The 14,769-nt window shown below is 30.1% G+C and overlaps 1 protein-coding gene and 1 pseudogene across 1 annotated transcript; both read left to right on the top strand.

The window, feature by feature from the left end:
• The first annotated feature begins 4,976 nt into the window (after positions 1 to 4,976).
• Positions 4,977 to 8,496, top strand: LOC149889288 (uncharacterized). The gene is made up of 3 exons (XM_090083653.1): positions 4,977 to 7,276; positions 7,527 to 7,647; positions 8,382 to 8,496. The coding sequence occupies exon 1, from the start codon at positions 5,092 to 5,094 to the stop codon at positions 6,871 to 6,873; it is 1,782 nt and encodes a 593-aa protein (XP_089939779.1). The 5' UTR covers positions 4,977 to 5,091; the 3' UTR covers positions 6,874 to 7,276; positions 7,527 to 7,647; positions 8,382 to 8,496.
• A 3,431-nt stretch (positions 8,497 to 11,927) lies between these two features.
• Positions 11,928 to 14,479, top strand: LOC145181406 (uncharacterized; annotated as a pseudogene).
• Positions 14,480 to 14,769: the final 290 nt, after the last annotated feature.

Below are 14,769 nucleotides of genomic sequence, written 5' to 3'. Positions count from 1 at the left end.
TCGGATTTATTTTTGTATGACGATTGATACAAGCGTATTTTATTTTCTTTATTGCAGCCATCTATCATAAATGTTCCTGGAATCATATTGAGTTTTTCATAAGTCATCACTGATGCTTTTCTTCCAATATTAAAGTTTGCAATAGCATCATATGTTGCAAATTTCAAATGTAACAATGAACAGAATTTAGTTTTCGGTACTCTTTCCCATATCATCATGTTAAGACTCTCATTTTGGTTCTGAGTTTTTCCATGCATACATTTTGCAAGTAATTCATTAGAGCTAAGTTCTTTATAAATTGGCTTTAGTAACTCAGTAAAAAATTCATGATTGAATCCACATTTACAAAATATAATCAATGAGCTGGAAAGTCCAAATTTTTTTTTTGCATTTTCAGCTAAATTAAGTCGACAAGTTTTACATTCTGGACAACATAACAACTGAACAACAATGGCTAATAAAGTGCTATCAATAATTCTGTATCCACATATGTTTTTTTTATTAGAACTTGCAAAAGTATTAATAGGGTTTACCTTCGAATTAGATACATTTATTGAGCTCTGTGAATCTGTTAGTAGAAGACTAGTATTTGCTGAATTTTTTTTATTTAAAGTATATTGATTTCCATGAAATCTTTTTTTCTTTTTGTATTGAGTAGCAAATTTCACACGTTCTCTACCCATTAAAAGTATAAGGTTTAAATTATATAAACATAAACAGATACCTAGATATATATATAACTTTTAAGATGGCAATTCGTTTTAAAGAAACTTCTGGAAGAAATTTATGAGAAATCCAGTTATTGCTTTTAATCTTACAAATGTTTTGATTAATGGAAAATAGAAATAAATTATAAACTCATTTCAACAAGCTTTTTCTCAGTATCAAAAGTTATATTTGGGGAGAATTTCTTGGCCAAGTAAAAATTTAACCGTTGCTATGGAGGTTGTCAAGGGCGCTTTAAAAAGTAAGGTTTAGTAAAGTTTGTTTTCCTCAAGTTACATACTGAATTTTAAAAAATGGTTTTCAGAATATGATTCTATGATAAATTTTAGATTAAATAAAACAACAAAAATTTTTTTGAAAAATTTGATATTTCTGAGGGATATACCACCTTAAGAAATTTAAAAAAATGATCGACTTTCAATGGATTGACGTAGAAGGAATTGTTTTACCTAATGAGGCTTTAACTAACTTTCAATTAATAGATGCTGCTAAAAAGCTTAAAATTAAAAACTTTAGAGGTGTTTTTGTGAGGGATGATTTACCAAAAAAGACAATGAAAAAAGAATGTGGAATCGTGAATACGGGAGATTCGAGTACCGATGGATTTCATTGGGTCTGTTGTTACAAAGACGGCGACATGAAATACAGTTTTGACTCTTACGCTCAACCTCCTCTTGTAGAGCTGATTTATTATTTAAAAAGTCCTGTCTTTTACAACAGCGAAAGGGTTCAATTTGGTGATACATCTTATTGCGGTCACTTGTGTTTTTACGTCTTGAAAAAATTGAATGAAGGGGATGACTTTCAAGAAGATATCAATACCTTGTGGTGAAATTTTTAAAGAATAAAGTTTTTTAAATATAACAAACCATGGAGAATATTCAAAAGCATGTTGATGTTAGGCTTATCACTCACCAAGACTATAAAGACTGCTTAATAAATAACAAAGAAAAGCTTGCAACCATGAACGTCATCCGATCTCATCTTCACAATATCTACACTGAAGAAATCAACAAAGTAGCACTCAGCGCTAACGACGACAAAAGATTCATCTTGGAAGATGGAATACACACCTTGGCTATTGGACACTACAAAAAAAGACCTTGTTTTAAATTTATGGATTATGATAAAGTCTTTGGCATGGAATGAACCACAATTTTTACTACTTCATTGTCGATTCTGGCATCTCCTAAAAAATTAAACCTGATAAGAATATTCTCGGAGCCATCTTGGGTAACATCGAACCCCTCAATATAATACGGTACCAATGAGCTGGAATCGGCATTTCCTAGTAGTAACATACTGTTTGAATTTTTGTTGTTTTAAAACTAGATATCAGTCATATCATTATCACCTATCTATCAATAAGAGCTATAATATTTTTCAGGATGTTCCATGTTCTTGCAATGTTTTGCATTCGATTTATTCTAAGAAGCTACTTGGTGTATCTATACTGGGACTTTCCTCAATATTCAATAGCTAAATGATTGTTTGCTGTGTCCATTTAGGTTAAGTGATGACAAATAAAGTCAAATACCAAAATGATAAAGTACCAGATCTATAAAATGTTGTTTCAAAAATTGTTTCTAAAGTTAATAATTTTAATTCTTAGTTGATATTATTTAAGCTAATGTTTAGCATAAACATATTTGAACAAATAACTTTACACTGTGAACAAGATAGACCACCAAGTTATATGTATTGACACCTAATCAAAAATTGATAAAAAAAATTCATAAAAAAGAAAAAGATCTTAGTAAAAACTTTGAAACTATGAAAAATTAAAATCGTAAGGTTGAAACTGAAGTCTGTAAAGAACTCAATATCTTACTTTAAATGATACAATAAAATTCCCATTTTTTTTGAAAATTCTATACACTTTTTCTGAACTTTTATATTTTCACCTAGTCATCATTTGATATTTTCAACTAGTTATCATTTTAAACAAGACCTTTATATTTTTTGTGCAGGTTTAAAATGCTTAGGGCTCAATGAAATAGTATGGCTTCTGAAGACTGGTAAACCAGTCAACAGCTATTCTTAAACTAAATGCTCTTTGCTACAACTACTAGAAGTTCTTTAGTGGAAGATCAAATCTTTCATCTCTTGTAAATTTAACAATAGATCTGTTGAAGCTTTATATACCCCCAGGGTATTTCCTTGATATTAATCAATTACAGTTTGCTCTGGTAGTAGTAGAAGAAACCTTTACTTGATGAAGCTGAGTAATACACCTAGAGGTGTCTTACTGAACTTCACCAAGAGAAGTATCAAAGGGTCATTTTTTCAAAAAAAAAAAAATTATTATGAGGAATCCACATCACCTTTTTACCACATAAAAATGGTAATTTATGAATATTAATCGTAAAGGGTTTTAAAATTAACAATATCTTTGAATGCAAAATGGCGTTACATAAATAATGACTCGAATGTAAAGTCGGCCATCAGCACAAAACATTCTGCAAAATTATGATTGTAATATCTTATTTATGAGAAAACAGCATCACATATATAGAGTCATTATTTATGCTAATGTTTAAATATAAATTCAATATATATACACTAATCTGCAAAATTAATGCATCACTTATAAATTCCGACTTATTTTGAAAAATATTACTTATTTCCCTGATTAATCAATTAACAAGGCGATAATAATGATTATTGTTATGCCTTTTGTAGGTTATATTCCATTTCCCTTAATTAACTTTGAAATTAAAGCAGCTTTTCATAAGTAGCATGTTTTGCTGTAATTAAAACTCATTTCTAAAAGAAAAGTATGTATTGGTTTTAAATTGTTTTAACAGTAGAAAAGGTAACTGTCATTTGAACAACACTTCTGTTCGCAATGCAGCGTTCTAGAGAAAATCTATGTTGAGACGAATGTGTTACAATTGTTATTTTGTCCAATGAAGAATTAACAAATTGCCAACTTGGTAGAAGAATTGGAGTGTCTTATGCAACAGTTGGTAGGGTTCTACTAAAGTTTGTAGAGACCAATGATCACACTAGATGACATGACTAAGGCAGACCATGAGCTACCAATGTTGTTGAGGTTTGATTTTTATTGCTTCGAACACTGAGAGAACAGTTCACTACTGCACAAAGTCTCCAAATAGAACTTGTTGTGGTTCACGGAACTGCTGGTAACTAAGATAAGAAGACTTTGTGCTTTAAATTTACAACCTCAGGGGGCAAATGAATTGGGAAATACATTATTGGAGACAGGTCTTATTAACAGAGGAGTCAAGGTTTTGCCTTGTAAGTACTGATCCCCACCCAAGAGTGTACAGAAGACTAAATGAAAGATATTTTGCTTGTAACATTTAAGAAACCACTTTATGTGGAGGTGGCTCATTGATGAAATGGGGTAGAATATCTTTATTAGCTTGTGCAGAGCTTCTTATTGTTGATGGTGGATGTTGGACTTTTGCACCATACATTGGAGATGGATTCTTTATTATGCAGGATAATTCAAGACCACATACAGCACATATTGTTACTGAATATTTAAATAATGTTAATATTGAAATTTTGAAGTGGCCAGCTTATAGTTTAGGTATGAACCCAATAGGGCATCTTTGGGACATAATGGGACGCCGTGTTAAAAGTCAATATCCACCACGTTGTTATGTGGTGGATGTTGACAAGCCTTGACGAGCTGCAATAAAGTCTTATGCATGTGGGGAGATATCTCTTAAGAGACAATTAGATCCCTAATTGAAAGTATGCCATGGCGCAATCAGGCTGTAATAACATCAAGAGGTGATAACATTAGTTATTGATAAGTCAAAAATGTTTCAAATAAGCTGTATTATGTGCATAACAATAATAACCATTTTACTTTATTTTGTAATGTATGATGCCAAAGGATGGGGGATTTTTTTTATAAAACCCCAGGGCGCTAGACCTTTTTTTAATCTATTTATCGACTTTAGATGTTAAATCCTTGGCTTTGACCTTTGTTAACAATTATTTAAGATTTTATCATATTTTAATGTTTTAAGGTGGCTCACCCCATTAAAAATCAAAAAAAAAATTTTTTTTTTTTTTTTTGAATTATGTTATATTAAGCATCGAAGTACAAAATTCATAATATATTTTTACTATTATATGCTTAAAAAGTAACAAAAAATACCGTTATTGTGGTTAATACAGTTTCCTACTCCTTAGCAACGCCATAGCAACGGTGTAAACAACAAATTTATTCATTACTTCTTGAAGGTTTTAACTTAAAGTTTTGAACTATTTTTCAATGTTAGATCTATTATGCTTTTCGACTGTTCTGTAAAATGTAATATTTCTTAAAAATGTGCTCTGTATTATTAATTTAATGTAATTTAACTGAAAACTATCTATCTGGATATGGCGAACAAAAGGAATAAAATTAGAAATTTAAAGAGAAAATATCATGGAAATAGGTACACAAGGAGAGCAGAGGAAGTAAATGGTTGTAGCAGGAAATCAGAAACAACAAGTGCATCAAAGCTTAAGAAAAAACATAACTTTAGTGCTGCAACAAATTGTGATTCCGAAGTTGACAATTTTTTCTTTATTTGTAGCTTTAGAATTATTAAAAATATATTTGAACAGTATTCCACATGCAGTGAGTGTAATAGCAAGCTAACTTTTTTTCATAATGAATCTATACGTATGGGATTTTCTATTGGAATTATAATACAATGTTCAAACTGTGATTTTGAAAGTACATTTTATTCATCACCATCTGTAAATCAAAGTGTTTCTAGTTCAAAACCATATGAAATAAATTTACGTGCTGTTATGGCATTTCGTGAAATTGGACGTGGTAGAGAAGCTATGTCTACTTTTACTGCTATAATGAATATGCCTCCACCTCTTACGAATCACAGTTATAATATTACAAACAAACTACATAAAGTTTATAAAGAAAGCAGTTCTCAGAGTATGAAAGCTGCTGTATCAGAACTAAGGGAAATTATAAATGCAAATGCTTCTGATGATGAAATTATTGACTGTGGCATATCAATAGATGGAACATGGCAACGTCGTGGGTACTCCTCCCTAAATGGTGTTGTTGCTGGTCTTTCGCATGAAAATAAAAAGGTGATTGATGTTTGTTCTTTATCTAAGTTTTGTATGCAGTGTGAAGTACATAGAAGAATTAATAATCCTATTGATTTTGAATATTGGAAAGCTACACACACTTGTCAAGTAAATCATTTTGGCTCAGCAGGTTCAATGGAAGCTGCTGGAGCTCAAGAAATATTCCATTCGTCCATACAAAAGTATAATTTAAGATATATTAAGTACCTTGGAGATGGTGACTCAAGTTCATTTTCTAATGTTGTTAAAAGTAAACCATACGGTGATTATGTTATTGAAAAGCTAGAATGTATTGGCCATTATCAGAAAAGAGTAGGCTCTCGTTTGCGTCAAAAAATTAAAGATTTTAAAGGCAGGTTGTTAAGCGATGGCTTAAAAATATCCGGAAAAGGAAGGTTGACCAATAAAACTATTAACACAATGCAGAACTTTGTTGGAATGGCTATAAGACAAAATAAAAATAACCTACTGAGTATGAGAAATTCTGTAATAGCTGTACTTTACCATTGTACAAACTTTCCATATGAAGTCACTCGTCATCAATTTTGTTTAAAAGGGAAAAGCAGTTGGTGCAAATGGCAATCAGATAAAGTTACGGGTAAAACAAGCTATAGACAAAAAATAAATTTACCTGTAGCAATTATGGAGGAAATTAAACCTATTTTTCAAGAATTATCAAACCCTGAAATGCTAAGAAAGTGTTTACATGGGATGACACAAAACTGCAATGAGTCATTTAATGGTTTGATATGGCAGCGATGCCCTAAAACTACTTTTACTGCAAGGAAAATTCTTGAAATATCTGTTTATTCTTCTATTTTAAATTACAATGATGGATTTTCTTCTTTAAGTTGCATTTTTAAAATGCTTGGGTTTTCTGGAGGTGTTTATTTTGAAAAAGGAGCTTTCAAAAAAGATAAAAACCGACTATCAAATATGTCAAGAAAATCGACTGATGTTAGTAAAACACGAAGAAAACATATAAGATCAATAAACAAAGGTTATTTAGACATTGACAAGGAGAATGATGATATGAAATCTTATGCTAGTGGCAGTTTTTAGTAACTTTTTATAAAAAAAACTTTTTGTTTTTATGTTTTTTTTTTTAAAATGTGTTTTTTAAGACTTTCTTATTTTAATATATTTTTCTTACGAAAACGTTAATATCTTCAGTTTGGTTAAAGCTTTTATCTTCAAATTTTCACAGTATGTTGATTAACTTATTTATGAGGGCTGGGACTAGAATTATAACATTTTAAGCATAAATAAATTAGTTTGAATGTAGTTTGTTAGACTGACACAGGCACTAAATCAATTTCTGCACCTTTATTGCTGCCATATTAGTTTTTTTTAACATTTGAAAAAAATTTTAGTTCCAGCCCTGGAGCAACTATTTAGCTACCATTTGGCAAAATATGGTGTATTCAGTGCAAATTTTACTCAAGATATCATTGTTTTAGCTAAGGTAAGATTTTAGACAAATTATGCTGACTCAGCATCAAAAAATAGAAATTTCATTTTTCTTTTAAGAAGTTAAAGTTTTAATAGAATTTCCTTATATAAAAAATAAAAAACAAGTTTTTAACCTTTATAAATAAAAAGTTAGATTTAGAGGGGGTGAGCCACCTTAGTATTTTCTATTCATTATCAGTTATTCAGTTATGCATTAACTAAATAAACAAAAAAGCCAACACATGCACTGATTTTCATCATAGACTGTTAGCTGTAAAAAACAGATTGCCAAATGGGATTGATAGTAATGCACCTACCAACAGTCAATGCAGTTCCAAAGACGAAACTTTATTCTATCTTTCGCCTGCAATTCAACTGGACTTGGTAAGCTCAATTTGCAGTTTTGTGTTTTTCTCAGCTGTATATGAATAATTTTTTAAAGTTTGTCTGGGGGTGGGGTTGGGGGGTGGGGGGTGGGAAAAGATAAATCTATAAAGATATTATGCTACAAAGATTTTATACTATTCCAAAAAATATAATATTTCATTTCTAAATAGATTTACACTGTAAAAAATAAATTTTCAATTTCTTTTTCCACTCTACTCAAAATATCCCTCACACTTACATACCAGCCCAGCGTTTCCGGCTTCACACCTTGGTGAAGCATTTTTTGCTCACGATCTGTCTAAAAGTTGTGCGGCATAATGACATTTGCATCATCTTCAACATCATACAACACTGGTGCATTTAATTCCAAAAATGTTCGATTTTAGAAGCAAACAAGCTGATCACATTCATTTCACCCAGCAGACAAATTTTACCTCACCATGACTTATTTCTTTTTTGTTCAATTGAAAATCTTGGGCCTTGTGTAAGTTGATCATTATTTTGTTGAAAAAAAGAAAACAAAAAAAGGCAATGACTTGTGTACTTTACCAAACTAATAATTCGTTTATTATTTATAACAACATTCGTTTATTATTTATAACATTTGTTTATTATTTATAACATTCGTTTATTATTTATAAAATTCGTTTATTATTGATAACATTTTTTTCTTTTTTATTACGGCATTTGTTTATTATTTATAACAAAATTTGTTTTGCATGTTTATTTAGATAGGGAAAAAGATAAGGAGTTGGGAAGAGGAAGGAATTCTTCAAAATTTAAAGAAAATGTAAATTTTCAACTATTTAGTTTAGGATATTCTTTGTTTTTACTTTTTGATTCAAAAATTTATCGTGATTTATCGTGATTAATCATGATTTTTCGTGATTAATTGTGATTTATCGTGATTAATCGTGATTAATCGTGATTTATCGTGATTTATCGTGATTAATCGTGATTTATCGTGATTTATCGTGATTTATCGTAAATTATCGTGATTAATCGTGAATTATCGTGATTTTGAGCAATCGTCTTTTTTTAAGTAGATTTTTTTGTTTTTGTAGAGATTTTTATTGTACTTTATTGTAAATAAGTTTTAATATTTATGAAAGTTTTTATTTGAAAGAGTTTTATGCAGCAGAAGAAAGTTTATATTTATTGTAAATAAAATTGGAATAATATTTAAAATGTGTTCTTTTTAAAAAGTGTTCACCTTTGCTCCTCTAATTTTCTGAACATAACTGTAATAAATGTTTTAAGCATAAATTATGTCGATTAATATAGTTAAGCCGATATGTATGTTAATAATATAATCAAAAATATCTTTCAAGCATCAAGCAAATGTCAAAAATACAATCTTTAAAAATAGCTGTAGCTAAATATAGGCCTCTGTGGATACTAAAAAATCGGTCGTTAAAAGATCTATGCTCTGGGAATCAAAATGATTTTATTGAGGTAACATAAAACTTAGCTTTTCAAACATGAAAACCAATTATCGGATATTTTAATATCTAAATTTACTCATCTGAAAAATTGCTATATAACCAGTGAGTGCGGGTGTAAGTCAGACTACGCATGGGTCACCTCACTTAGGGGGATTTTATTATGTAAGAACCTCGCGTTATCCAAACTGACCTTAATTTCAGTAAACGAATCTGCAAACTCAGTTAAAATATTTTAGAATTCAGTTAAATTTCTCTCTCTCTCTTACACAGATACAAACTTATCTTATTAATAAAATGTTAATAAATTCACTCTGTTATGTATATTTTTTCTCTATCAAAAAAACTCCTTTTAACTTTTACACTTTTATCCTGGTTACACTTTCACTGGGAGCAACTACTTCCTTGTTTATCTGAACTAGCTTTTGCAGTACTCGGAACCGTGGAAAATTAAAGAATCTCTGCAGTAATATCAAAGTTAACTGTTGCTTTTTAATTCGAACGCGTGATTTAAACGTAACGTCGCAGAGTCAAACGTCAATTACTTTAATTTGATACTTTATTTATTAATTTTAAAGATAAATATCATCAAATCTATTATTTTCTGGTTTTATTATAAGAAAAAGTGAAATTTGTATTTCAGGGATCTTTTTTCAATTTAAGAATTTTTGTGTTGCAAAATATCGAATTTAACATTGTGTTGCTACTATTAGCAAATTATTTTTGTGTTACAAAGTATCGAATTTAACATTGTGTTGCTACTATTAGCAAATTATTAAACACCATGTTGCGATTAAAACACAAGTATTGATATCAAAAATTTGTTCATTCAATAAAGTTATAACTACTTTGCTCAACTTCAAGCAATCAAAAAATTTACATCAAATGTCTCTGTAAAACCCAGAAATCATCGATAGAGAATTTGATTAGATTACTCGTCAAAAACTTGTTGGAGATATGAAAACGCGTAAAAACTGCTCGTTTAATATTAAATGAAGAAAATTACACGGAGAATGTGATTAATGGATGGCCTCTAATTATTTTCCTTATTAAAAAATTTTACTCCTAAGGATGAGAACTTATACATCAATTGTGTTAATGTTTATTATGTCAACTTTAATAACTATTTTTAAAATGATGAGAAAAAGAAAAAGGAAAATGAAGTAAGAACAAATCAGTATCAATGAAATTTTATTTTTGAGTTTCAGTTAATGTTTCAATAAATGAACAGTTTGTTCATTTTTTATTTTAACGTTGGACTTTCAAATGTTTACTTGCAATATTTCTTACTAGCGAACTTTTCAATTTTAAAATCTTATCCTTGGTAGTCTTGTTTTTTGCAGTAGGTCTGAGTAGTTGGCCTACAGTAGCGTGCAAAAAAATAACATTTTAGAATGCATATTGTGCCAAAAATCTTGCTATCTTTATTTCAAAAAAGATTTATGAAGAATAGGAACAAATAATAAAGTGATTGTTTAATTTTAATTTCTTCGTATATTTACTTTAAATAAATATTTCTTTAACTGAATGATTACGGAAAATAAAGAGATAAGAACTTTCTGTGACATTTAATTACTTAAGCACTGTAACAACTTCAAGTGAAACAAGCCATATAAATATAACAAATAAACATTTTCTCTAAAAGAAAACGATTATAATTTTTATTCTGAGAGGAAAGTAATGCAACTTAAAACATCAATTATACAACTCCAACGAATGATTCCAACGCTCGACCAAAAAAATGATCATTAAAAAATTATTTTAAAAGAACGAGACGAGTATTTTTGGAGATATATAGGGAAGAAATAGAGAATGTCACGGTGCACAGGAACATACTCTAAGACCTTGCAACACATCCCCAGAAATTTTATTTTTGATAATCATTAGAAAACATTTCCTCATTCAAAAAATGCAAACGACAACTTTTTTTAGTGGGGGCCAGGGGAGAAAACACATATTTTAGGACAGTGCCCAGGATTTTTGTTGTTCAAGATAGGTAACTAAGAAGCATGTGGCATACTCAAACTTTTAGTATGTTGATACTGGTAGCAAATGAGGATGACTTGCAAAAAATTAGGGTAATTGGAGCTCAACCAACCCCGCCCCGATCCCTAACTGCCTCCTTCCTAGAACTACGTCTCCTTTAATCGTAAAATTTTTTTTTGTTCTATCATAAACTAGATCAAATTTCATCGACAGATTTCAAATTTCATCGAAAAATCTCTTTTCGTTTAAGATTTATAACAATGCAAAGCTTAAAATTACCCCCTAAAATAACTTTAAATGGTCTCAACTTTTAAACGAAAAATTTTTTTTTAATGTAATTTGAAATCTGTCGATGAACTTTGATCTAGTTTAATATAAAACAAGCAAAAAATGGAAAAGTGTTTTTTGGAACCATACCCTGAGGGGATTTGGGGGATCTTCTCGAATACCACAAAATCAAGCCCATGCCCCATATTTAGATTTTCAGAAATGTTTGTGATAGATTTATCAACTTTTTTTTTTAAAGCATTTAAAAATTTTTGTTTAACATTGAAATTTACAGACGGATAAATAATTTTTATTACTTTCTATTTACATTTTTATTGAAATAAAAACAAAGCAAAGCAACCTTTAATTATTAACAATTAGTAAAAGCTTGCAGTTGCTAATTGATAACAGTTGCATAATAACTCTTTGCACGCGTTGATATACGAACTGAAAGCATGTTTTTAGCCATTATATTGACATGTGTTTATAGCCATTATATTGACATTTGATTGATATGACAGATATATCATGCAAATATTATCAATCCTTATCAGAAGTTTTTATTTGAAGCATTCATTTAAAATGCCTAAACATGCAAAAGAACATAGTGATTTTGTAAAAAAATTTTGCATTTGCTGCTTCAGGAAAGGCACGGATTTAAGACCAATAAATAATCCTGAAACACCTTATTTAAATCTAAATAAAAAGAAAAATGACATTTTCATATGACATATCATTTCAAATGACATATAAAAATGACATATCAAAACTATATTCTGGAAAGATTATTCAGCGGATAATCCTGACCTTCCTACCATGCTTTGCTCAAAATGTAGAAAAAGGCTTGCAGGGACTGATCCTTACTTCATTATGCGGCCGTGTTATGAAGGTAATTATAACTATATTGATGTTTAATTTACTTCATTTAAAATTTAGTTTCGCTATTTTAGTTATTATAGTTGCTAAACATGTGCTATAAAATTTAGCCCTGAATACCAGAGTTATTAGAGGGAAAAAAATGTGAATGTTTTATTTGTAAAAAATGGGCGCAAATTAAAAATGGAAGAAATATTGGCCCCTATGGTTGAATGTGTTTCGGGAAAGCTTGTTTATCAAGGCACTGAAGATGTTTCAAATAAACCTGCAGAAAGACTAGTTTGTCAACATTGCTATGCCCAAGTGGGACAAGGAATTCCACATCCCTGTACGAGATTAGAAAGACAAAAGAATTTGACTGCCATTGTAAAATCAACATCCCCAACAATGCAAGGAAAAGTTCTGTCCAGCTCTATCAAAGATTTCAGCACAAATGTCTCAGAGAACACCTTAGCTTTGAAAACCTTTGGTCCGAAGCAACTCACTGTCTCTTTCGGAAAGACTGAGGTTAAGAAACCTTTCTTTTCTTTAGATAAATTGAACAAACTTCAATTAAAACTACATTCCAGGTAAGTTTTTGTTGCTTAAAAATACTTTTAAAAATAAATTTGTTATGAGTTTAAAGCCAATTTTTGTAATAACTTTATTGTGATTTCTAAGTAATCGCAACATGATTTAAGTTGCACGATTTCTAAGAAGTGAGGCAGGACGAAAAAGTGTGGAATCTGGTTTCAATATTAAACTGATTGAGAACAACGAAATAATTGGAAAATTATTCAATTGTGATAAACTCCCATTGCTATTAGAGTTAAAGGAAAGCGAAGAGGTAAGTAAAATATTTCCAAAAAAAAATTTTTATAGCTAGATTGCAATTTGTATTATTCATTTTGATTTTTTATGAATGTATAGTTGGTAGAAAAAGAGACTCCTATTGTGTATAGCAATAACATTCAAGAACTCGTAGCAATGGTACTTCATCACAGAAGTCAAGAAACAAATGATGTTGATATCAAATTAGGTGTAGATGGAGGGCAGGGATTCCTAAATGTTACACTGTCAATAACTCTAAAACCAGAGCTAAAAAATAATAAAATTCCAGAGAAACTGAGCAAGTGTGACGGATATGCGTGCAAAGATTTTAAAGATTCAAGCGTTCACAAAACTATTATATTGGCCATTTTGCCTTCATTGAACGAAAAATACCATAATTTGCGGTTAATATTGGATAAGCTAAACATTTCATCCTTAGATTACACGGTTTCTGAAGATCTAAAGGTTTTGCTTCAAATGGTTGGAAAACAAACTGCAACATCAAAACACCCTTGTCTGTATTGCATGACGTCATCTCCTGACGTTCAAAATGCTGATCATTACACTCTAGAGTCTTTGTGTACATTGTACGACCAATGGATGGCTGATGGTGCAAATTTAAAAAAAGCAAAAAAGTACACTAATGTTGTTAACCCCCCTTAATTAACAGGCAACAAAGACAAAAAAATACTTGAACTTGTAAATATTCCTGGACTACATATACTGCTAGGTGTTGTAGACAAAATTCTAAAAGAGATTGAAAAAAATTTATTTGAAAACAAGGAGTGTGGGTTACAGTTTGTTAACCAATATCTGTCTAAAATAAACATCTGCAGAGTGTCCCACCAAGGGCAGCATCGTTTGGAAGGCAATGCTTGTCATAAATTGCTTAAAAACATAGACAGCTTTGAACTGTTTTTTCAAGAGTTTAGTCTTGGAGTTTCCGCTGCCAAATATATTAAGGTACTTAGAGATTTTGAAAAAATAGTCCATGGTTGTTTTGGAAAATCATTAAGTTCCACGTATGTTAAAGATGTAGAGGCGTTCTCTACGAGCTATAGAAATCTAAGGGCTACAATTCCTTTGAAGGTACACATAATTGAACAACGTGTTATTGAATTTATCAACATGAAAGGTGGAGACTTTGGTATGATAAATAACTTTTAAGTTTGATTAAAAATAATTTATAATCTTAGTAATTAAATGCTCTATTTCAACAGTTGAATCGTAAAATTTGCATAATTTACAACGAATAAATATTAATTTTTGCATTTCTTTTGTACTTCTACTATTCTATAGGCTTAGGTTACTGGACTGAACAAGCTCTCGAATCCATTCATCAGGATTTCAATCAGTTTAGGCGAATGAGAAAAGTTGGAGAGCACAGCCCAAACTATATAGAGGCGCTGAAAAACGCGGTTGTTACTTACAACTACAAGCACTTTTAAAGTAGCTTTCTATTTGCAGGAATGTAGTTTGTAAAAAGTAAAGTGTTAAATCTCCTATGAACAAACTTTTAGTATGACTTTGAAATGTAAAATATCAATCATAATGTAACCATAAAAATCAGAGTTTTTTTTTTTTTTTTTACTGTAATAATTAATTGTAGCAAACCCTTCTCGACCCCTAATAGCCCTCCCCAGGGTATGGTTCCAAAAAACACTTTTCCATTTTTTGCTTGTTTTATATTAAACTAGATCAAAGTTCATCGACAGATTTCAAATTACATTAAAAAAAA

This window comes from Hydra viridissima, unplaced genomic scaffold, assembly GCF_058129835.1.
Source record: "Hydra viridissima isolate aposymbiotic clone 2 unplaced genomic scaffold, HvirCarnegie_v1 scaffold_4, whole genome shotgun sequence".
Taxonomy (NCBI): domain Eukaryota; kingdom Metazoa; phylum Cnidaria; class Hydrozoa; order Anthoathecata; family Hydridae; genus Hydra; species Hydra viridissima.
The sequence above is the reverse complement of the archived record's forward strand: the minus strand, read 5'-3'. Positions and strand labels throughout refer to the sequence as shown.

What these genes read in the sequence shown, in the direction of transcription:
- LOC149889288 (XM_090083653.1), top strand. Translation starts at nt 5,092, where the DNA reads ATGGCGAACAAAAGGAATAAAATTAGAAATTTAAAGAGAAAATATCAT.